A 25,900-nucleotide genomic window follows, 5' to 3' on the forward strand; every position below is an offset into this window, starting at 1 on the left:
TGGAATATGGACCACGGAGTGCAAGCTATCGCTCCCAGATTTTTATTTGCAATTAGTTAGGTACTCCGCGACTTTCTAGTTGAGCCTATCGTTAGTGTTCCTAGATTAATAACCGCGTGTGAACTTATACTTACCTACACTTAGATATCATTCGCTCATTATCACCGCTGCGGTGTTTGTACATGAAATAATACTAGTTATTTTTTCACGTTTAATACGATTTCCCGTTTAAGACGCTGTTTTTGCTAGGTCCCTTCAGAATCGTCTTAAGCGGGTTCTACTGTACAACATATAAATAGGCAATACATATATTATTTCTATTTTTTATGTAAATTTTCATTCACTTGTTACCTTTAAAACTGCCAACAACTTGTAACGAAAACTCAATTATTTGTACACACACGTAATAACATGTAGACTGGATACTGGATTGTTATAAGAAAATTCCGCCATGTGTCGTAAAACGCACGGTCTGGAAACATAGCATCGACTCCAACTAGTAAAAAATTATCGCTATGTGCGAGAAACTACATATCGGGCGCAAGCGCATCTAATAATTTTTCAATAAACTTGTAGAAAATATCGCTGTGTCAAGAATGACATAGCGAGCGCACGTCTGTAATTGCTGTTCAAATAAACTAATGTAGTTATGTGATTTATTTCAGTTAGCGATTATATTAAGAGCATTCATTGTATGGGCATCACATACCTACATTTGTTAAATCCTTAAATATTGAAATAAGCTCAACGCTGTTTTTGGAGCATATGCGTATAGAAATAAGGTTCAAAATGGCATTAAAACCTAAAAATCGTCAAAAATCACATAGCGACTTTTGTAGGCACAGCGACGAGATGTTGATTTATAGGTGTTAGGAAGAGCAGATTTCGAAAATGATGACCATGACCAACAAAACGACATTCATGTCGACTTTTAACATAGTGCATGGCCGCCATCTTCGATTCCAAAATAGTTATTATTTTCGAAATCTGCGCTCCCTAAAACCTATAAAACGACAGCCATGACGACTTTAATGACATACTGCATGGCCGCCATTTTGGATTCCAAAATGGTCATCATTTTCGAAATCAGGGCCCCCTAAAACCTATAAAACGACACCCATGACAACTTTTATGACATAGTGCGTGGCCGCCATTTTGGAATCCAAAATGGCCATCGTTTTCGAAATCTGCGCCCCCTAAAACCTACAAAACGACATCCATGACGACTTTTATGACATAGTGCATGGCCGCCATCTTGGAATCCAAAATGGTCATCGTTTTCGAAATCTGCGCCCCCCAAAACCTATAAAACGACACCCATGACAACTTTTATGACATAGTGCATGGCCGCCATTTTGGAATCGAAAATGGTTATCGTTTTCGAAATCTGCGCCCCCCAAAACCGATAAAACGACACCCATGACAACTTTCATGACATAGTGCATGGCCGCCATTCTGGATTCCAAAATGGTCATCATTTTCGAAAGCGGGGCCCCCTAAAACCTATAAAACGACATCCATGACGACTTTTATGACATAGTGCATGGCCGCCATTTTGGAATCCAAAATGGTCATCGTTTTCGAAATCTGCGCCCCCTAAAACCTATAAAACGACACCCATGACGACTTTTATGACATAGTGCATGGCCACCATTTTGGAATCCAAAATGGTCATCATTTTTTAAATCTGTGCCCCCCAAAACCTATAAAACGACATCCATGACGACTTTTATGACATAGTGCATGGCCGCCATTTTGGAATCGAAAATGGTTATCGTTTTCGAAATCTGCGCCCCCCAAAACCTATAAAACGACACCCATGACGACTTTTATGACATAGTGCATGGCCGCCATTTTGGATTTCAAAATGGTCATCATTTTCTAAATCGGGGCCCCCCAAAAACCCATAAAACGACATCCATGACGACTTTTATGACATAGTGCATGGCCGCCATTTTGGAATCGAAAATGGTTATCGTTTTCGAAATCTGCGCACCCCAAAACCTATAAAACGACACCCATGACGACTTTTATGACATAGTGCATGGCCGCCATTCTGGATTCCAAAATGGTCATCATTTTCGAAAGCGGGGCCCCGTAAAACCTATAAAACGACATCCATGACGACTTTTATGACATAGTGCATGGCCGCCATCTTGGAATCCAAATTGGTTATCGTTTTCGAAATCTGCGCCCCCCAAAACCTATAAAACGACACCCATGACGACTTTTATGACATAGTGCATGGCCGCCATTCTGGATTCCAAAATGGTCATCATTTTCGAAAGCGGGGCCCCCTAAAACCTATAAAACGACATCCATGACGACTTTTATGACATAGTGCATGGCCGCCATCTTGGAATCCAAATTGGTCATCGTTTTCGAAATCTGCGCCCCTTAAAACCTATAAAACGACACCCATGACGACTTTTATGACATAGTGCATGGCCGCCATCTTGGAATCCAAATTGGTTATCGTTTTCGAAATCTGCGCCCCCCAAAACCTATAAAACGACACCCATGACGACTTTTATGACATAGTGCATGGCCGCCATTCTGGATTCCAAAATGGTCATCATTTTCGAAAGCGGGGCCCCCTAAAACCTATAAAACGACATCCATGACGACTTTTATGACATAGTGCATGGCCGCCATCTTGGAATCCAAATTGGTCATCGTTTTCGAAATCTGCGCCCCTTAAAACCTATAAAACGACACCCATGACGACTTTTATGACATAGTGCATGGCCACCATTTTGGAATCCAAAATGGTCATCATTTTCTAAATCTGCGCCCCCCAAAACCTATAAAACGACACCCATATGACGACTTTTATTACATAGTGCATGGCCGCCATTTTGGATTTCAAAATGGTCATCATTTTCAAAATTGGGGCCCCCTAAAACGTATAAAACGACATCCATGACGACTTTTATGACACAGTGCATGGCCGCCATTTTGGATTCCAAAATGGTCATCATTTTCGAAATCGGCACTCCCTAAAACCTATAAATCGACACCCATCTCGACTTTTATGACAAAGTGTTTGGCTACCATCTGCATGCAAGACATTTCTATTATTTTTACGTACAAAAATGGCCCCCTGTCAACTTCCAACCGAGATTTAATCGATAATTTATTCGATTAATGTTCAGATTAATTCAATTTCAATCTATGTTAGGTCGACTAAACTAATCGTGATTAAAATTTGAGGATTAACTTTTTTTATTCCATTAATTAGTCGAATAAACAGTTAATCTATTAAGTCCCATCTCTGACCACGTCATTTTTACACTTTGAGAATATCTGAAAACAAATGAACACAAGGAGCCATTTTGCAAATCCAGTAACTTTGTTATTACTTTTGACAGCGCGTGTCATGTGTCTACACAGAGTCGACACAAAGTCGAAACATTTGCGACTACTTTGTGACTGCAATATTTCTCAGCCTTAAACCATATTTATACATCATAATTAACAAGTTTCGTAGTATGTAAAGCGTTATTTCTGTTATTTAAGTATAGTATACGCATCGAAGTACTAAAAATGCATCAAATAATATATTTATGAACACAAGCACTGAGAAGTAAACAATTTCATTTCCGGCTAAACTAAAACAATGTGGTGGCGCGTTGATTATATTACACTTAGTTTATCAAATCACTCGAGCAGTTTAATTCCCCATAATAATTTAAGTCCTATTGTAATATAAATGCAAACAATATATAATTACGTCTTGTAATCCGTTTTAGAGATGACGTATTAATGTCACTTATTTTTATTTAACAATTTTTCCATCTGACAGTTTCCATTTGACAGGAACAAAATGAACGAATGAACGAATGATTTTGGCATAAAGTAGTCGCAAACCCGAAACAATGTGTGCACACGGCGACCACACTTTATGTCACTTTGTGTCATGTGTCGACCCTTCCCCATTTCTGGTAACTGTGTCGACACGGCGACGACTCTGCGACTGGAATTGTGACCGAAACAGACGGTGTCGACACAAGATGTGTCTACACCGCGTCGTAACGGCGACTGGAAATGGTTGTATGGGCACGCAGTTCATGTGTTATTTACACGTCATAATTTCATGGTAGTTTGACGTTTAAAATGACACTTGCACTGCGTGGGCTATCATCAATATCGCTGCAGACTTTTCTCTGTCTGACTCTAATAGTTATGCCTCAACCCTGATGCGGATACCTTGCGTATTATTATCTTTTCTGTGGTTATGTGGTATATGATGTGGTACGTCTATACATTAAAATTACATTTCCTAGTTTTATTCATGATAGTATCTAGAAAAGCAGCATTTTTTTGATGTAGAACTCATCTAAAAACAATCAGAAGTCATTAACAGAAAACCGCAACTGAATCGGTCTATCTTATCTATTTTACATGACTGTGATGTGTAGGTACAATGAGCTAAAGAATTTTGTCCAGGTAAATCGGCCCGATTGGAACTTTAGGATCCGTTTAGATCTAGAAACTATATGGATTAGATATGTCAGTGTCAGTCAGTTTTTTCAAACAAACACGTCACTTTTGACATAACTTACTTACTTACTGCCGTGGCGCAGCGACCTGAAGTAGATCTTGGCCTCTGACACTAAGGAACGCCATGCTTCTCTGACTAGCGTGCGTTTCTGTCCAATCGACGGCACTCGTTCAGATCTTTCCCGACCTCATTGCACCAGCGATACCTAGGACGCCCAACCGGTCGTCGACCATCCGGACGGCCCGAGTACGCTCTCCAAACCGCTCGATCTTCACCCATACGGACCACGTGCCCGAGCCATCGGAGTCTTGAGGCTTTCGTTTCTCCTACTATATTGTGCTCGGCCACTAGATCTTCGATTTCCTGGTTCCTGCGTATCCTCCACGAGCCATTTTCTCCGCGAGTGGGTCCCAGTATCTTCCGGTAGATCCTCCGTTCAGCCACCAGCAGTGCGTATTCCTCTCTTTGTGTTTTGTGTCTTTGTGTTGTGTTTGTGTTAGGGGTCACTTTTGACATCTAATCCATATCCTTACTATTAATTTTATTATCCTTAGTATTAATTGAGTTCGAATCGGGCAGATAATTACGCGCGTGCTATAGTGCTAGAAACAGGAGGAGGAGTCAATGTACGATATTCTACGTGCTACGCGTCCTTATCCTTACTTTATTTATGAAATTGTTCAGGTGTCAGAGGCCGACAACGAAACGTTCTTCACCGACGTGAGCAAGGTCGACGTGAACGACTACCTGAAGAACTATATGATCGGAGCCAGGGAGTACTGCTGCAAGGAGGACCCCAGCAACCTGGAGCGGGCCAGGAGACTGCATAACATGTGAGGACATACTGCTTACATACAGGTCTCATAACAAATACCTGCACTACATGATCGGAGCCAGGGAGTACCCCAAGGCAAGGCAAGGAGGACCCCAGCAACCTGGAGCGGGCCAGGAGACTACATAACATGTGAGGATATACTACTTACATACAGGTCTCATAACAAATACCTGCACTACATGATCGGAGCCAGTACTGCTGCAAGGAGGATCCCAGCAACCTGGAGCGAGCCAGGAGACTACATAACATGTGAGGATATACTGCTTACATACAGGTCTAATAACAAATACCTGAACTACATGATCGGAGCCAGGGAGTACTGCTGCAAGGAGGACCCGGCCAACCTGGAGCGGGCCAGGAGACTGCATAACATGTAAGTATTTTAAACTCACAACGCGCTCTCGACTACTAGAGCACTGACGAAAGAAAAATGTATTTGACGCGAAAGAAATGCGATAAAATATGACTAAGTAAAGTACGCCATCTGTTGAGCATATGTAGAAACGAGGTCATATTTAATCGGTTTATTGTACTTCACTACTAGATGGCGCCTATTGGTACCCTAAGTTCAAAGAAGTTCCCTTGTACACTCTGTAATGTCTGCTGTGTGTAAAAAACTTCTAAAGCTATCAAAATATGTATTAAACAGAAAAGTCTGCAATCGATGCTTTTGCTTTGTCTCCCAACTGGGTTACCAAGACCTCACTCGAGGACAGCGAATATTTATACAGGATGTTTGGTACATCGTTTGCCAAATTAAAACGGCAGATAGGTTGAGTCATTTGCTATCTTCTCAGGCCTAGACATTTTTAATTTGGTGCAAAAAAAAATTTCACTTCTATGACAAATTTTCGTAAATTTCAAATTTTTTCTTGCGTAGTAGTAAAAAAAACCATGGCCAATTTTGTTTTTCTAGGTATGAGAAGATAGCAAATGACTCAAGCTATCTGCCGTTTTAATTTCGCAAACGATGTACCAAACACCCTGTATACCTTATATATATTTTTTAATTATAATATGTACATATATATTTTTACTGTTTCTCCTCAGACGGTACTACGTAGACCGCGTGACTCGCTGCATATTGATCTTCCTCCTCTGCTGGTTCCTCTACAGCTACGCGCATGTGTTCACCGCGGCCATCGGATACCTCGACGTTTCGTTGAAGAATATATCTCCGTATTAATACCTAGTTTGTAGCTTCTTTAGAGATAGGAAAAATATGTACATTGGTGTTACGCTCACATTACCTGTAAATTTGGGACATTATCTATGAAAAGGGACCTTATTGTCGATGGCGCTTACGCCCCACCATAGAGAAATATAGTAAGACAAGAGTGCTCACTCCATACATCAGTATTGGTACCAAAAATATTAGTATTTTCATAGTCGACATCTAGCATCGAGTAGCGGAATTATCAGTACTGCTACTGCGACAATAGATGTAGCGGCGACCGAAAAGTCTAATGCTCAACAATTTTCAGTTAATATTATAAACGGATTAACCGGAACTCTTTTTTCAACTCCTTCTGCTTCTAATATTAGTTGTAAATTGTTGTTCAATACAATTTTCGTGGGTGAGACATCTAGTATCGAGTAGCGGTAATTCCGCTACTCGATGCTAGATGTCGACTATGAAAATACTAATATTCTTGGTACCAAAACTGATGTATGGAGTGAGCACTCTTGTCTTACTATATTTCTCTATGGCCCCACAGCGTCTCGCGCAATTGTATTTAAAACGGAGCATCAGGACAATAAGGTGCCTTTTCATAGATAACGTCACATTTAGTCAACACCTCGTCCACATGGGACTTTACTCACAATTTTATTGATCCAATCCGAATTGTGACCGATCAAATGCCAATAGGATAGATTTAATTAACTCTAATAATTGTATATGGTTGTATTGTGATGTAAATAAATGTTGTAATGGATAATTTCGTTTTTGGTAATTAATTAATAAATATTTAGCATGATTATATTATATGATAGCATGATTTTTAAAACGAGTTTTTCAATTAAAAGACATGTCAAGATCGCTTACATTCTTGCAAGTTCTTTCTAATTCTAATGCTAAAAAAACGAACTATAGATTAGGGTGGTATTTATTAGAGTTAGACCAAACAAGTCTGCAACGATTTCGATAGCATACGCAGTGTGTTATTTAGTGTTTTGACTTTGACGTCCGGTCTGGCCTAGTAGGTAGTGACCCTGCCTGTGAAGCTGATGGTCCCGGGTTCGAATCCCGGTAAGGGCATTTATTTCTGTGATGATACAGATATTTCTAGATAGTTCCTGAGTCATGGATATTTTCTATATGTATATTATTATTTATTACATGTATCGTAGTCTCAGTACCCACGACCAAAGACATATGTAACTTCGTATAAGATGAATAAATTCTAAGAAAGAAACGTGCCTCGGAAATCAAGAAAAAGTCATTCTCGGATAGATGGCGCACACACCTTTGGCCTATTCTCGGCTAGATGGCGTGACGACACCGTTTCATTTTTAACAATTTTAACACATAGATATCAGTGAATGAACATGGGTCAAAATTATATAAAAATAATAAAATCATTTATCCATATACATTATTTTGATAATTTTATGTCTTTATTTTGAGTTTTAGTCGTGTGTCGATAGATGGCAGTAAATTTACAGTGACTACAAAATTTACTATGACAGGGACAAGACCCCTCTATACTATCTATTCTTTTTGATATTAGTTAAGAATAAGTAAAAAATATTTATTAACCAAGAAAAAAATACAGTTTCATTGGACGGATTATAAATTTATTACTAATAATTTATTAATACATGAGAATACAATAAATACATTAAAACATAACTGATACAAACATCTTTACATAATAATATAAGAAGTACGCGCACAGCGAATATATGATGATAGTAGTGACTCTGTCGAGGTAGTACAATCTGAAAGAGACAAAAAATATAATTAATTTTGTATTAAATCAAAACTGCAATCCTTAAAAATAAAGAAATTGTGGAAAAACTCACTGTCTCAAATCATAGAGAAATAATAAAAGTATAGAGTGCTAACTCCATATTAGTACCGCTAGTTGACAATAGATGTCGCGACGAATGAAAAGTCTAATGCTCAACAATTTTCAGCTAATATTATAATCGGAACCGGAAGTCTATTTTCAAGTCTTCTGCATGTAATTTAATTAATATTAGTTGTAAATTGTTTTAGCAGTACATTTTCCGTCAGTATAGCGACACTTGTGACATCTGGTGTCGAGTAGTGATACTGATAGTTCCACTACTTGATGTTAGATGTCGTCCATGAAATGACTCACGTTTTGGTGAGAAAACTGATGTGGAGTTATAGTTGGTCAAACCAATTTGTCAGTCAGTAACAACCAGGAAAACTATACTCATCCTTTTCTTTTGGGTGCTAGCACTAGTGTAAGACAAAGATAGTAAGATTCACTCTGTCTATGATTGAAATGAGACAGTTCTTTGGCAAACTATATCAATCTTTCTTTACATAAATATGCACGAGACAACGCCCAAGAAAGGCAAGTAGGAAAGGTCCCTGGCAAACGCCGGAAGAAGATAACTTTGGTTCGGAAATGTGATTATGATTATAAATGAGTTTCTGTTGTAGGTACTTACTGTTTCTGCAGCTTTCTGGCTATAGCGACACTCGTGACATCTGGTGTCGAGTAGCGGCACTGATAAATCCGCTATTTGACGCTAGATGTCGACTACGATATAACATATATTCTCTCTATTTATTTTTTTTCTTTTTCATTTTCCTTTTTTCTTTTTTTCTCTGTGGTTGTACTTACTGTTTCTGCAGCTTCCTGGCTTGGGGCAGACTAGACGGGTCCTCCTTGCAGCAATACTGGCGCGCGCCGTAAATGTAGTCTCGGATGTACGAACTCCAGTTTATCATCTTCAAGTAGAAAATACTATTAATTTACAAACTAAAATAAATTTCATATATAAAAGCGGCCAAGTGCGAGTCTGACTCGCGCACTAAGGGTTCCGTACCATTATGCAAATCACGTTTGTTGTATGAGGGACTCTCATACTTAAATATTTATTTCATTTTGTTTTTAGTGTTCGCTGTTATATCAGCAACAGAAATACATCATCTGTGAAAATTTCAACTGTCACGGTTCATGAATTACAGCCTGGTGACAGACAGACCGACAGACGGACAGTGGAGTCTTAGTAATAGGGTCTCGTTTTTACCCTTTGGGTACGGAGCCCTAAAAACGACTATGTGTGTGTTTTCGCACCAGGGTAACATATGTATAATAGGTGATACACGTACTAGTGCTCGACAAGCTAATGCCCAATATATGACACCTTGCTGTCACCTCTTTTGACAATGACTTAAGTTTTAAGATGACATGTACTGGGACCGCGTCGAGCACCAGTACGTTTACCTTAGTGTTGACAGTGGCACGTTTAGGGCCAGTAAATGGAATTATACCTTACCCCATGAAAACTAAGAACCAAACTAAGAACTAACCTTAACATCCGTGTAGAATGTCTCATCGTCCTCCTTGGATATGATATTCCGTAGAGCCACAAAGTTATCGTTTTTAAAGTACCATTCCTTGGTCGTGTAGTACTGCAACACCTCCAGGCCGTAACTGATACGCTTCTGTACTTGGACCATGCTGGAAAAAAACAATAAAAAAGCTCAGAATATTTTTTATGCGCTGGTGGCATATGTTTTATTCACGAAATCACCCCTTCCTCCATCCCCCGGGTTGGGGCGTAAATTGGGGTTAAAGCTAACTTTACTAATACAGAAGTTTTAGCAAAGGTGGCAGACGAGGGAGGACTAACAGGGGAAGTTTGCTTTTTTTTTCCATCTCCCCTCATGGGCCACCAATGTCACCTTCGATGCCACGAATGTATAGCGGTACTGCCACTTAGAGACTGCGACTTTGAGTTGAAAGGTCAGATGGCAGTCGCTTTCGCAAAAACTAGTGCCTATGACGATTGGCATTAGTTGTCAAGCAGACTCCAGGCTCAAATAAGCCGTGGCAGAAGATTTTTTACCAATATTCTTTTACTTAACTTACATTTTTTTTAAAGAATACTTACAAAGTCTTCTTTCCCAGCATCATCAGCAGCAAATCGACGAGGTAGGCCGGTATGATGTGTGTGAAAAGTAGCGCGATCTGATGCAGGAGGCGCGAGGACTTGGGGGAGCCCCCCGGGTACCAGAGGCACACGGAGAATGGGAACTCTTGGACGTGGATACGGCCTGGGGAAGGAGTAAATCATTATTATTCACAACGACGGCACTTAGGGCCAGTTGCACCACATTTGACAGACTGATCGACGTCAGCCGGCGCACCCCGGCGCGCCACTATGAAACTTTCCATACATAACAATTTAGCGAACTCTTTAACGATACGAACAGTTTGGTGCAACCGACCCTTAATCGCGTAAAATGCGGGGACAACGCCGTCCCCGAAACGTAAGAGGTATATTTAAAAGTTAATTTTACTCGATGAGTAAAAATCGTGAATGTTTGAAGCAGTGAATGACTAGGCATAGCAGGGTAATCTATCTATTCTATACATATAATAAAGCTGTAGAGGGTCGAAAGTCTGTACATGGAAGATATTTGAAAAAAAGTTGGCTGGGGATACTTAGAATCGATAACAGAACAAGTTCCAACAGTTTTTAGAATTTTTGTCTGTTTGTCTGTTTATCTGTTTGTCTGTTTATTTGAACGCGCATCACGTGAAAACGGCTGAACGGATTTTGATGCAAACTTTACTAATCTGTCGGGAAAATCTCCGGCCAGGTTATAGGCTATAAAAAATCAACCCTTAAAAGAGGGGGTAGCCACAACACTCGCTTGATTTAAGTTTGCCCCTGAATCTTATGGCGCTACTTAGGAAGGAGGGGCAAACTTTTTTCAAATATGTGCTACCACTATTGAGTACCCTGGTAAACTAACAGATGGCGCTGAATTTAATACGTAGTGACATGAATAGCCACCGAGGAAGGTTTTTGCCAAATTAACTCTAAGTTTAGATGAGGGGGTACGGACATCAACAAATTTAATTGAATAATTATGTCGATTTAATAATATACAACAAAATTAAACGACAGTAAATTAATTACCCCTCATTGCACAGTGACATCTTTTTCACGACTACCCAGAAAAGAGAGAGAGAGAGTGTATGGTGTTTTCAGCGTTCGTGTTTGTATGTAGGTAGGTATATATTTATTTATCTGGGTTTCACTCTCTCTCACTCTTTTGCGGTTCGGCGTTAGGTCTTATGCGAGGCCTTCTGCCTTACGGCAAAGTTGATCTTCTGCCTTAATTACACTTGGGCGTGGATCCAAGCTTTCCTCTTTCGCAGCTGGGCCTACTGCCTTGCTCACACTTCGCCAATTCAATCATTTGGTCAATTCCAAGCTCTGCTTTCTTGCATCTTTTATGCATGAAAACAACCTCGCTGAAACCCTTAAATATCGAGCCCTATGCGAAGCTAGGCTGATAGAAAATTGTCCCATCCCTTCTTTGTATGAAATCCTGGATTCGCGCCTGGTTGGGACTAAAAGTAAAATTGCGTTTTTTATATCGAAAAATTTTCGCGCTCGCTTCGCTCGCGTTTTTAATTACTTTCTAAGGTATGATAAAGGTGACATTCGGGTGGCGACTGCAGCAGCATTAGTCTGTTGCAACGTTACTGTCAATTTTCGTCATAAAATGATATGACCGATTTCCATACTAAAAGTAAAAATGTACAACTATCTATCATATTGCGTTTTTATATCGAAAAATTTTCGCGCTCGATTCGCTCGCGTTTTCAATCACTTTCTAAGATATGATAAAGGTGACGTTCGGGTGGCGACTGCAGCAGCATTACTGTGTTACAACGTCACTGCTGCAGCACTGTCAATTTTCGTGATAAAATGATGTGCCTAATTTCCATACTAAAAGTAAAAATGTACAATTTAACTGTCTATCAAATTGCGTTTTTATATCCAAAAATTTTCGCGCTCGCTTCACTCGCGTTTTCAATTACATTCTAACCTAAGATATGATAAAAGTGACATTCGGGTGGCGACTGCAGCAGCATTAGGTACTCTGTTGCAACATTACTGCTGCGGCACTGTCAATTTTCGAGATAAAATGATGTAACTGATTTCCATTCTCAGCTGTAATGCGGCAATGAACTTCACTCAATTTACCAAAAAAAATAAAGTAATCTTAATGACCCTAGGGAGAGAGGGCACCATGGTCTAGAAATGCTTATGTCATCAAAATATCTTAATCCGGCACTGCTTCGGACTTAACCCGACGTACGTGTCGCGCTGTACGCGTTCCAAAGCCGAGCGCCTTCGGCGCCCTCATACTAAAAGAATCTGGCGTAGCCCGACAACGTGGCGCGCTGCACGCGGTCAAAGCCAGGCGACTTCGACTTTCTCATACTAAAAGAGACGTACGTGACACGCTGTATGGTTACCAAAGCCGGGCGCCTTCGGCGCCCTTATACTCAAAGAGTCGGGCGTAGACCGACGTACGTGACACACTGTGCGTGTTCCGAAGCCGGGCGCCTTCGGCGCCCTCATACTCAAAGCGTCGGGAGTAGACCGACGTACGTGACACGCTGTACGCGTTCCGAAGACGGGCGCTTCCGGCGCCCTCATACTCAGAGCGTCGGGCGTAACGTACGCGTTTCAAAGCTGGGCGTCTTCGGCGCCCTCATACTAAAAGAGCCGGGCGTAGACCGACGTACGTGACACGCTGTACGCTTGCCAAAGTTGGGCCCCGAAGGCACTCTCATACTCAGGGCTACGCCCGACGTACGTGGCACGCTGTACGCGTTCCAAAGCCGGGCGCCTCCCTCATACTCAAAGCGTCGGGCGTAACCCGACGTACATGACACGCTGTACGCTTGCCAAAGATGGGAGCCGAAGGCACCCTCATACTCAAAGCATCGGGCTAAGCCCTACGCACGTGGCGCGCTGAATGCGGTCCAAAGCTAGGCGACTTCGACTTTCTCATACTAAAAGAGTCGGGCGTAATCGGACTACTACAAATCGCGCTCTAAAAAGTATGAAACAATAAGATAGAATTATTTTAGGAAATTATAAATTATCATGCAGGAAATTATAAATGTTATAATTTTTTGAATAATAAAATACAGCGTAATGTAATTTACTATTTTTTATATATTTAGCAGCTTACTGACACAAACCGAATTCCACGCGGGCGGAGCCGCGGGCACAGCTAGTATAGCTAATATTAATGTTAGTTTAGTTTTAATTTGTTTAGTTTATACATAATTTTAAAGTTATTTAATCATTGTTCAATCATTCAACGGACTCTTAGCCCAGTCGGTAGTGACCCTGCCTATGAACTCGAAGCAGGAGGTCCCGGGTTCAAATCCTGGTAAGGGAATTTATTTATGTGTTCATCACTGATATTTGTTCCTATCCTGAGTTAAGAATGTTTTCTTAGTTAGTATACAAAATATAATATAATACAAAATTAAAAGATTGAATGAATACTAGGTAGAATATTTTTCAAACTCGACGGATAGGATGACACCTGTCATCTCAATACAATTTTGCAAGATTTGACGTTTTTAGGTTATAAATTATATGGAGATGACAGGTGTCATCCTACCCTTCGAGTTAGAAAAATGTTATAAAAGAATGTCGTATTATATTAACCCTTCGTATGTCCAAAAAGAATAGATAGTATAGAGGGGTCCTGTCAAAGTAAATTTTGTAGTCACGGTACATTTACTGCCATCTATCGACACACGATTAAAACTTAAAATAAAATTGAAAATGTATAAATGAATTAAAATATGTTTACGGATATATGATTATTAATTTTTATTGTTCCACAATGACCCATGTTCTTTCACTGATACGTGTTAAAATTGTTAAATATCAAACGGTGTCGCCAACGCCATCTAAACGACAATAGGCCAAAGGTATATGGCGCCATCTATTCGACAGTGACTTTTGCTTGACATCCGAGGCACGTTTTTTTCTTAGACTTTATTTATCTTATACGGAGTTATATATATCTCTGGTATGTCTAAGCACTGATCAGTGCGAACGAATTTAAACCTATTGTATTAAACAAAGGATTTTAATTCGTGCTTTTAATCTTTTAATCTTACCCATATCGAGCGCCGCACCCCACGTGAGGGGATTCCTTCCTGATTCAGTCAGATTCACCACTTGTACTTCTTTTGGTCTGTAAAAAAACAATCAATTTAAAAAATGATTACATAGTAAGGCAAACCAAATTTACCAGTAGAAAATTAAATTAAAAAAAAACGCGACTTCAAAAAGTGTAAAATAAAATGTTATCCCTTATAAGTATTTTCGTAGTCGACACTAGATGTCACAAGTATCGCGACTGACGAAAAATGTATTGATCAACAATTTACAACTCATATTAGGGGATATTCATAAATTACGTCATTTCAAATTAGTGGGGGGGGGTCTGGACATCTGATGATGGTAGCATGAAGTAGGAGGAAATGGGGTCATTCGAAGCATGATTTTTGGATGATTTTAGGGGGAGGGGTCAAAAACCGTCAAAAATCGATGACGTAATTTATGGACAGCCTCTTAGGAGCGGAACTCTATTTTCAACTCCTTCCGCTTATAATATTGTTGTTGAGCAATACACTTTTCATCAGTCGCGACAACCGTGACATCTAGTGTCAAGTAGCGGTACTGATAAGTCCGCATCGTTTTGGTTACGCGAATGTCAAGGGAATTGGTGGTCTAGTGTTACTCTATGGCACTGTTGCTATATCTGCCTTCTATACCTATGACATAAGTATACAATACGATACGATATGACTTACTTATGAACGCCTGTATTATAAGCCACCAGTATACACCCGTTGACGACGAAGTCCACAGGAATGACGTCGGCCTTCAGCGTGTCCTTACAGTGCATGGTCCTGATGACTCCCTTCCCCGCGCCCACTAAAAGGCCGGTGGGCCCGTTCAGGTTGTCTACCCAGCCCGGCATGGGTTCCTTGTGGGCTGCTGTCACTGGAAATATAAACAAATTAAATTAGTAGTTAGCCCTGAACCATAGAGAAATATAAGTAAAGAAAGAGGTAACTCCATACCAAAATGCGAGTTATTTCGTAGTAATTATATTAGGACCCGGACCCAGGTATGTCCTTAAACTACGTCCAGGACCCGGGTATGTCCTTAAACCACGTCCAAAACCACCGGTGGACGGGCAGCAGCGTCCCTCAAATTCGGTGTACTCGACTGCGATCGCCAACCCGCCTGCCAAGCGTGGCGATTATGGCATTCACCCCCCAAAAAGGGGGAGGCCTATGTTCAGCAGTGGACGTCTTATGGCTGAGATGATGATGATGATGAGGATGAATTATATTAGTGTGTAAGTTATGTAGTCGACATCTATTGTCAACTAGTACCATAGAGAGAGATTATTCTGTGGTTTTGGTATGAAAGCTTATGTATGACCTTGCCCCAAACGCATTGTTGTAGTTAACCGAGTTTGAATATTGAGAATCAATTTATTATAAAAAAGTTTCAGCTATTCATCAATAGAGGGCCTCGCGATGGTAATAGGGAACTTTCCTGACTAGTGAGACCGAAAGCCTATTTACTTATAATCCAAGTCACAGCTACTCACCGATAGATGGCCTCGCGATGGCGATAGGGAACTTTCCTTCGTACTGCGCCACTAGTGACTCCGACAACGATTTTGTGTACGCGTAGGTATTCGGTTGGGGGTCAATCAATCTAGAAAAAAAATAGAATTTTAATGTTCCCACCCTCCCATCGCAAACTGCGGTAAACTGCACTGCGGTGCAAGGGTGTTAACATTAATTGCATGCAAAAAAACGCAAGTAAGTATAACGGGTTAGCACTGATTGACTAGCACGTTATCTTTTCGCAGATTAGCAAAGTAATATTTTGGTTTTAATTATTATGGATTGCTGCAAAGTAACGCCTGAATCTATTCACTATTTAAGGGTTTAATTCAGAGTTTATTAAGTTAACCATACAAAGAGATCAAGGAAGAAAGGAGGAGTTTCAAGTGTTCCTGAGACAAAGGTTCACGACAAACAGACTGCAAGATCTTCCTCCTAGAAGAACATCATTATGTTATACTTCATCATCATCATCAGGCTATAGCTGTCCACTGCTGGACATAGCCCTCCCCTAAAGAGCGCCATAGCGCCCTGTCCTCAGCTTGCCGCATCCAGCATCTGCCTGCAGTCTTTCGCAGATCCTCATCCCACCTGGTCGGGGGGCGTCCTACACTACGTTTGCCAAGTCGCGGTCTCCACTCAAGAACGCGTCTACCCCAGCGGTTGTCGGTTCTTCGTGCGATATGGCCAGCCCATGTTATTCTTACTTGGGTTGTAAATGCGAGATGAGATCATCGTCCATCCATTCCACGCACTGCATGATCTCTTGCGGCTTGTGTTTGGTCGCGTACACCCGCTCCTCCAGAACGGGAAGCTCGCAGCGGCAGTACGCTGTGGAGACGTGGACAAATACCTGTGGACGGGGGTACATGCGTTATGGCTCCTCTACACGATGGGCCAACGCCGGACACTCCAAGGGACGCAGCCATGCGGTAGAATGAGAAAGCAATATCACTTGCTCCCTATAACGCATAAATGCGTCCCTTGGAGTGGCCGGCGTTGGCCCATCGTGTAGAGGAGCCAATAGGAACACTTAGTGATTAATAGATCTGTGGCTCTGTGATTCTTAGAGCTTTTTCACACTGTCCTATCCTATATCGGAAGTCGGAAGGAAGAAAGACGTAAAAAATATGTGTTTCTCTGTGTTTATTTATACTTTTAATAAATCATTAGTACTAAAAAATGATAGACAACACAAAAAAGGCGGACTTAATGCCAATGGCACGCTCTTGCAGCTGTTTTTGTCATATATTCAGCATTATGCTGAGGCGAGCCCATTTCGTGGTAAACAATATGTAATTAAAATGTCTTAAACTTTATCATGTTACTTTTGTATGTTTAAGTAGTTTATCACGAAAAAAATAAATGATTTATAGTTAGACCGTAAAAAGTCTGCAGCTATTTTAATAGCCCACGCAGTGCAAGTGTCATTTTAAACGTCAAACTTCTATAAAATTATGACGTATAAATAACACTTACACTGCGTGGGCTATCAAATCCACTAACTACCAACTAACTATTTTGGCTCAGCGATCCAAAGAGAATCTTGGCCTCCGAAACGAGAGCGTGCCACCTGTCCCGATCCTGCGCAACTTCCTGCCAGTTACTGACGCGAAGCTGAAGCAGATCCGCCGCCACACTGTCTTCCCAGCGATACCTGGGCCGACCCACTGGACGGTTACCAGTCGGTCGTCCCAAGAACGCCTTCTTGACAGCCCGATCCTCTCCCATTCTGAGTAGGTGACCGAACCAGTGAAGTCTGTGCGCTTTCGTTTCGCCGATGATATTGGGTTCGGCCACTAACTCCTCGATCTCGGCATTTTTCCGGATCCTCCAGGTGCCGTCATCTCTCAAATCCACTGCAGACTTTTATTGGTGCGACTATATGATTAGTACCCACCTCGAGCTGTGCCATGCCGTCGGTAAGGTCCAGGACGCGCTGGGTCCCGCCCGTGTTGAGGTCCATCGCGTCCTTAAGCGGCATGTCGAACCTGAAATACGAAATGAGGATACATTAGTAAATAAACAACCACCAGCCGAAATTTAGAGTTAGACCAAGAACTAGTTAAGTACATTAAACAGAGTAAGTTCATGGCTAGACATTTTACTAGATGTTGCTGCTACTAGTCACTAGATGGCGCTGTCCAATATAATTACCTGACGCAAGCAGCGCAATGGAAGATGATCTGCGTCTCCTTCCTCAGTTCTTGACGATGCTCTTCTGAGATGCCCATGCCTACAGCCAGGATGTCTCCTGGGATCAGGCGGAGTTTCTCGAAGCATTTGGGGTTGGTTTCGTGAAGACGGTCGAATATCTAAACACAAGGGGGTCAGTTGAGGTCATTGGTAGGTAATATTTTGATTTTATAAGGTAATCATGATGCCAAACAGGCGTATAGGTGTCGGCAGAAGAGATAAACGATTGCACACACTTATAGAGAACAAATTAAACACCAAAAAAAGGAACCCTCTTTTGTACCTTTTTGGTACGGAACCCTAAAAAGAGTATGAATTTGAATGAATGGATGAGTAAATAAGGTTGAGAGCTAAATTAAGGATAAAAACCTGAAAATTATCTTTGTGGACAATTTTGCATGACCTCAATATAGGCAGACAAAAGTTAATCCCACTATTCAAAACAAAAATTATATAGTGCTATGAAAGAAACACTAGAAGTACTGCTACTCGCCGCAAGATGGCGTTAAAATCAACACACCCGGCACTTTAAAAACCCCTCAAGCCTCTCGCTGCTACTCTGCCCCTTCTTCGCTCTCATCAACATGTATATCCTCTTCAGATCAGGGCAGGATCTCAGGAGCTTCTCCACAAGCACCTTGCCCATGAAGCCAGTGGCTCCGGTGATGAAGATTGTCTTGTTTGCGTAGTACTCCGCTACGCTCATAGATGGCGCCATGGTGGATTTCTGTAAAATAAATTTAGAATTGAACTTTTTGTTACTACTTATGTACGAGTATGTTATGTATGTTTATAGCATATAGAAATAAAAACCCGAGAAACACAGTTACAGATTAAATTAATACAACAAATGCGAACTTATTCCTATATGGGATCTCTTTCAGTTAACCTTTGAATTTAAATAAATATACATAAATGTGACACCACATTTTTTATGTACCATGTCGGTGGCAAACAAGTATACGGCCCGCCTGATAGTAAGCGATTACATACCTATAGTCTGTATTTTTAGGTATTTAAAAAAGAGTAAACAAAATCTACCCCCAAATGGCTTCTTAAGCCAGTTGATGAGGGTAGATGAAAACATTACATGATCAAATAATGTAGGTTAAAGTCAGGTCGTTCAGTGACAGATCCCGGTGGTTTTGTATTTAGTTGGTTAATCAATAAATGTTATAAGTTATATTATAACTAGAACTACCCGAAAATGTACAAATTATTTGTTTACTTTTATTTAAGTAGGTAAGTATATGTAGATTGCAAGTTAATAAAAAGCTTGTAAAATATATATAATCATTAGGTAACTAATTTTTCCTAATAGCATGTCAACTTTCTCTGCATTGTCGTTTCCATTTTGGTCACAATGTCGATTAGTTAACGTTAACTAATGCGTTTAATTGTCTTCATATTAACCGCATATAAATGGCCTCGTTATATGAGGCAAGGTCGATTTTAACAAATCGTCATACAAACTGACGTTAGCCTAGAGTCAGACCAGGCGTGGCTCACTCCGCGATTTCGTCGCTTTGCTACAGGTAGCTAAAAGTACATCCGTTCCACCCCAATTTTGGGGTTTGCCATAAGCCGCGCGTGGCGCTGTCGCCACCTAGCGGCCATATCTGTGCTGATCGTAACAGAGGCGTTTTGTTAGAGAGTGAGTCTTCTGTACCTAATACTATGATAATACTATTACTTATTCTGTGCTAATACTATTATTTATTCTGTGGTCAGACCGAGAAAAGTCTGCAGCGATTTAGATTAGCCCACGCAGAGCTAGTGTCATTTTATACGTCAAACTTTTATGAAATTAGTGTAAATAACACTTGCACTGCGTGGGCTATCAAAATCGGTGCAGACTTTTCTTGGTCTAACTCTAGCAATGTGCTAGGTACTTAGTTCCAGAAGATTTTCAAAATTTGCGTAAATTTCTGGATATTTATTTTCTCATGCATAGCCGAACGGAGCCGAGAATACCCGAAGTCAGGAGAGTCTCCCTACTGTTGGCCAATAAAACGCTAATATCTCTCTGTCATTCTTCCATATTAATGCCAGTGGGGAGACACTCCTGACTTCGGTCGAACTCGGCACCGTTCGGCTCAGCATTGCTCCGAGCAATCATTAGGGTTGGCACCACTTTGACTTCCTTGTGCGTGCACGACCACAGATAAGATAATCACCTGAATTTTGACAACCGTAAATAGCCGAAAGGGATAGTGCTATATATTAGAAAGGGATAGCATGATTCGACCCTGAATCGCTGTCAAACTTCGGGTTTGTAAAGTGTCCTTTCTGTACGGTTACGGTAGTACTATTATTTCTTCGTTAGGAGGGAGGCGTTTCGTGCGCTACGATGCAAACGATTGGCATCTTGGCTAGACCCCCTGATGAGCTATTAATCATTAGTTCGTCAGTAATGGTAGAGCTTGATCTAGGTTATGTCGAAACCGTAGGGTTAACTGCAGGTCATCTACAATTATCAATTAAGCAGATTACCAAGCTAGCTCCGCTATTTGCAAAGCAAAGTGAGGCGATGTCATTATCAAAGTCAAATTTCTATGTAAGAAAGAAAAAACATTTTTTAACGCCACAACATAGTAGGTACATAAAAAAGAAAGGTATAAAGACATACAAAATACCGGCCAAGTGCGAGTCGGACTCGCGCGCGAAGAGTTCCGTACCATTACGCAAAAAACGGCGAAAATTTAACGTTTCTTGTACCTATGGGAGAGTTGTTTGTTTATTTTATTATATTTTTAGTATTTGTTGTTAAAGCGGCAACAGAAATACATCATCTGTGAAAATTTCAACTGTCACGCTAGCTATCACGGTTCGTGATATACAGCCTGGTGACAGACAGACGGACGTGGAGTCTTAGTAATAGTGTCCCGTTTTTAGGGTTCCGTACCCAAAGGGTAAAAACGGGAACCTATTACCAAGACCACTGTTCGTCTGTCCGTCTCTGTCTGTCACCGGGCTGTATCTCAAAAAAGCTTGACAGTTGAAATTTTCACAGATGATGTATTTCTGTGGCCGCTATAACAACAAATAAACTTATACACACAGCTGCAAGTGCACATATTCATATTCATAAAGTGGGTATGCACTTTTGCAGCTTCGTTGTACAATCCAACACACGTATTTGTGAATATACAATAGAATACTCTTTTGTTTTTTTTTGCACGCCTCAAGAAAAGAAAACAATAAAAAAGAAAACAGAAATACGAGCAGAGATAAACAACAGGCGGTAATCGTTAAATAAGTTTTTTGCAAAAATTTCATTTTTGGTACAAGCTTTTATCGCTGACTGTACTTTTCTTACGACAGACAACTAATGCTCATCGAGACAATTCTAAATGTTTCATCACAGAGTTCCTATGGCCACCTCCGGTCTCCATCATCAGATCAGCTCGATGACACCCTCATATTGCATTGTCATCCGATTTATACATACATGCAAAATTTCAGCTCAATCGGAAACCGGGAAGTGGATCCAATTTAACTTGCAAGATTTGATTACAGACAGACAACGGTCGAAAGTAAATAAAAGCTTGTAAAAAATAGGTATATATTATATGTGTGTGTGTGTCAAATTTTATCATAATTCCTCAGTAGGAACAAACATCCAAAATATCTAAACACGAAAACTTTCACATTTTTTAAATCCTATTAGTAGAATGTCTAGGTCGTGAAACAAGAGTGTATGACCTAGCTTGTTGTTGCAATCTAAAGTCTAAAGCAGCGGTCGGCAACCTTTCAGCAGCCAAGGGCCACATAGCAGTTAACGAAGTGGACGCGGGCCGCACTTTGTTAATATTTATGACTTTATCAGACATTGTCGTTTGTCAATATTACATACAAAGTAGCCAGGGAAGCTCGCGGGCCGCAAGTGAGAGGTTCGCGGGTTGCCGACCGCTGGTCTAAAGTATAATTTAGTAATAGGTAACTGTTCTATAAAATATACCTATAGATAGAGTTAGACCAAGAAAAAGTACGTTAAAGTGGTTTGGCACAATCGGCAATATTTCCCTACACGGTGAATATTGCCACAATAAAAAAGCGAGCTTTAGTTGTACGTTGTACTACGTATTTGTAAATATTTTTGCCACTTTTTGCTGCGTGAAAATTATCATGAACATTAAAATGTCATGTTATTTCATTATGTCTAGTCATGGTATAGTCTGACAAAAAAAGAGTAGAAATTAAAAAGTGGCAATACTGTAATGTCATCCCTTTCAAATCAATCTATATAAGAAAACGGGACGACACTACAGCCAGTTTTTACTCTTTTTTTTCAGACTATAGTTTTAATATGAAAGAGTGACTTTGTATGGCGACAACTAAAATGTTTGTAAAATAAAAAATTATGTGACTTAAATTTCCAATTAACGTTACTTGTTATTCGATATGAAGGCCAACGTTTTTATAACAATACTCTCTAGGGCACTCATAACATAAGTATGTATACAAGCCTTACAAATGGACCTTCAAATTCATGTACAAGCAAATGCCATAATGATTGCATCGAACGTGCTATACGCACTGCGGGCAATGTTGCAATTGATGAGTGTACAAAAACACTTGCTGCAGATCAAATTTGACCTATGCTTTTAGGGTTCCGTACCCATAAGGTAAAAAACCGGGCAAGTGCGAGTCGGACTCGCGCACGAAGGGTTCCGTACCATAATGCAAAAAAAAGCAAAAAAAACGGTCACCCATCCAAGTACTGACCACTCCCGACGTTGCTTAACTTTGGTCAAAAATCACGTTTGTTGTATGGGAGCCCCATTTTAATCATTATTTTATTCTGTTTTTAGTATTTGTTGTTATAGCGGCAACAGAAATACATCATCTGTGAAAATTTCAACTGTCTAGCTATCACGGTTCGTGAGATACAGCCTGGTGACAGACGGACGGACGGACGGACGGACGGACGGACGGACAGACGGACGGACGGACGGACGGACGGACGGACGGACGGACGGACGGACAGCAAAGTCTTAGTAATAGGGTCCCGTTTTACCCTTTGGGTACGGAACCCTAAAAAGAACCCTATTACTAAGACTCCACTGTCCGTGTGTCCGTTTGTCTGTCATCAAGCTGTATCTCATGAACCGTGATAGCTAGACAATTGAAATTTTCACAGATTATGTATTTCTCTTGCCGCTATAACAACTAAAAACCAAATAAAATAAATATTTAAGTGGGGTTCCCATACAACAAGCGTGATTTTTTTGCCGTTTTTTGCGTAATGGCACGGAACCCTGCGTGCGCGAGTCCGATTCGCACCTGGCCGGTTTTTAATATAAATGCGAATACAAATAATGGCTTTACGGTCTCGGTTAAAGATACAGATTGTAATGCTTACATTGTAATGCCATTGGTCATGTTATTTTATTTAACGTTCAAGGTTAATATTTGATCGCCTGATTTGATGATCATTCTTTGATAATAAGTTGTTGTTGCGTTGTTATACGCATAAAGGATAATTCACTCTAGACCGGGCCGCGGCCGGGCAAACACCGATCATCATTGTATAAATATGTAATTAAATTTACAGTTAATAAGTTAATTTCTAATAAGACTCTTCTATTTTAATAAGACTCTTCTATTTTAGTTTTTAGTTTTTACACTTATACCGGAAAAACTGTTTTAATATTTTTGATCACTTTTAAAGCAGTTTACTGAATCACTAACTGACACATAATTATTTATTATAGCACGCTACATTTATACTATACTATTTATACTGTTTTTATTAGTATTGAATTCTAACAATATATTGGTGGTAACTAGTGGGATTTTTTTTCCCAGTAGTGACCAGTGGTAAAAGGTGGGAAAAAAATTCCTAGTAGTTACCACTGGTAAGAACTTGGTGGTAACTAGTGGGAATAACCCCGATCAGCCATTATATAAAGTGACATGTCGGACGCCTCGTCACGGCCCGGTCTAGCGTGAATCATCCTTTAGTTGTTGTTACAGAAAAAAGTACAAAATAGAAAATTATTTATTTCTTCAACAGTACTGAACACTAGCGTATTTAGTAGTTACTAAATGACATACTTACATACTAAAATCAACTTATTTTTTTATGAGAAATAATTTTGAAAAGATCTCGATATCTTGAAAAGGAAATGAAATATATAATTATTTAAAAGCCATCAAGTAATTGCAAAAAATTCGACGGATTAAAGAATATTCCAGTGAATTAACACCTATAGTAACAGCACCAGTCATGGGACATTTAAGAGGAAATTTGGAGTATTTATGATATTTCCCGTATACATGTAAATGGTCTACCGCTTAGCGTGTTAAAAGATGAAAGTCCTATCCGTCTTTCATGTTTTAGGCGTGTTGTATCAAAGATAATGCAATTAGTTTCCACATATTTAACAAATTAAAACTATTTAACAAAATAAACTTTTTTTATCCAGTCATGGACACCAAAGCTCCAGTAATGGGCCCCCGGTAATGGACGTGGATCCAGTAATGGGCCCCCTATAATGGACATTGCTCTATCAGTATAAAATATTGAAATGGGGAATAAGTTACGACAAAAAAATCAATTTTTGGTATAAGCTTTTATCGCTGAATGTATTTTTCTTTCCACAGCCAATTATTATTGTATTAGATCCATCGAGACAATTCTAATATACCCAAACACAATTAGTTAGGGTTTATTGCGATAAAGTTCCCATGGCCACCTCCTGTCTCCATCATCAGATTAGGTCCATGTTATCATAATATTGCATTATCATCCGATTTGCATACTTAATTACGTACTTACACAAAATTTCAACTGAATCGGAAATCGAAAAGTGGCTCAAATTCAGCTACCAAGATTGGACCCACACTAACTAACAGGGCAAGTTAAATAAAAGTTTGGAAAAACGATATTAATTTATCCGAAGTCCGAGAATACCTCCTGATTGACATATTTCGTAACTACATTTTACTTCTGTATTGTTTAAACATGAAATTATGGCATGGCAAGCATCATTCTGTCAATTGTCCCATCATAGGAGGTACGCAGTTTTACAGCTCCTATAATGGGATTGGGCCAAATACCAATATTTTTTTACATCTGTGGAGTCACAACATAGTGTGTTGTATACCTTATCTCATGGTAAATTCAATTAACAAAACACATTCTAGTTTTCGTCAAGTATTAATTAATTGAAATTTAATAAATTAACTCACCTCTCTTAGCGAAGTTGTTAAGAATTCGTAATGGTATTTTTTTTCAGTGACACGACAACTTTTGGGTTGACGCCAATTTCTTAAAAAGCAACCAAATTTAATGAAACTTCAAACTGAAACAGCTCTAGGACTCTTATTTATGATAATATACAGCCAGTGTTTATTAACTACTTTTAGATACTTATTTTAGAGGAATTATGTTTTTTTGTCTAATTACTGGTTCCACGCCCATTATAGGGTATACTACTATAACTATATATGCGTTAAAAACATAACTCGGTCTTTTATGTCAACAAACCGTGTAAAAAAGAGAGGGAATCATGTGATAGAATGAGATAAAAAATGCCATTAGCACGTGTATTGTCAAATAGCGTGAACAATGATGATCACAAGTCCTGATTGCAGGAAATCAATTCAAATTTACATTGTGGCATCAAAATGATATCTAATGGCTCCTCTACACGATGAGCTAGC

The 25,900-nt window shown here is 39.9% G+C and overlaps 2 protein-coding genes across 2 annotated transcripts in view; one reads left to right on the forward strand and one right to left on the reverse strand.

Annotated features, from left to right (window-relative positions):
* The window catches only part of LOC134678036 (putative fatty acyl-CoA reductase CG5065), a 32,316-nt gene extending 25,037 nt beyond the window's left edge, over positions 1-7,279 (forward strand). Inside the window, exons 13-14 of the mRNA XM_063536471.1 lie at positions 5,189-5,337; positions 6,390-7,279. Of these exons, the coding sequence (XP_063392541.1) occupies positions 5,189-5,337; positions 6,390-6,525 (285 nt within the window). The 3' untranslated portion in view covers positions 6,526-7,279. The remainder of the gene's footprint in view (positions 1-5,188; positions 5,338-6,389) is intronic.
* An 874-nt stretch (positions 7,280-8,153) lies between these two features.
* LOC134678034 (putative fatty acyl-CoA reductase CG5065) overlaps positions 8,154-25,900 on the reverse strand; it is a 35,132-nt gene continuing 17,385 nt past the window's right edge. The window contains exons 2-12 of the mRNA XM_063536469.1: positions 18,750-18,956; positions 18,191-18,348; positions 17,934-18,024; positions 16,741-16,886; positions 16,012-16,121; positions 15,200-15,392; positions 14,501-14,577; positions 10,440-10,602; positions 9,856-10,006; positions 9,164-9,270; positions 8,154-8,282 (exon numbers count right to left, since the gene is read on the reverse strand). Of these exons, the coding sequence (XP_063392539.1) occupies positions 8,183-8,282; positions 9,164-9,270; positions 9,856-10,006; positions 10,440-10,602; positions 14,501-14,577; positions 15,200-15,392; positions 16,012-16,121; positions 16,741-16,886; positions 17,934-18,024; positions 18,191-18,348; positions 18,750-18,956 (1,503 nt within the window). The 3' untranslated portion in view covers positions 8,154-8,182. The remainder of the gene's footprint in view (positions 8,283-9,163; positions 9,271-9,855; positions 10,007-10,439; positions 10,603-14,500; positions 14,578-15,199; positions 15,393-16,011; positions 16,122-16,740; positions 16,887-17,933; positions 18,025-18,190; positions 18,349-18,749; positions 18,957-25,900) is intronic.

Source organism: Cydia fagiglandana, chromosome 27, assembly GCF_963556715.1.
Source record: "Cydia fagiglandana chromosome 27, ilCydFagi1.1, whole genome shotgun sequence".
NCBI classification, from domain to species: domain Eukaryota; kingdom Metazoa; phylum Arthropoda; class Insecta; order Lepidoptera; family Tortricidae; genus Cydia; species Cydia fagiglandana.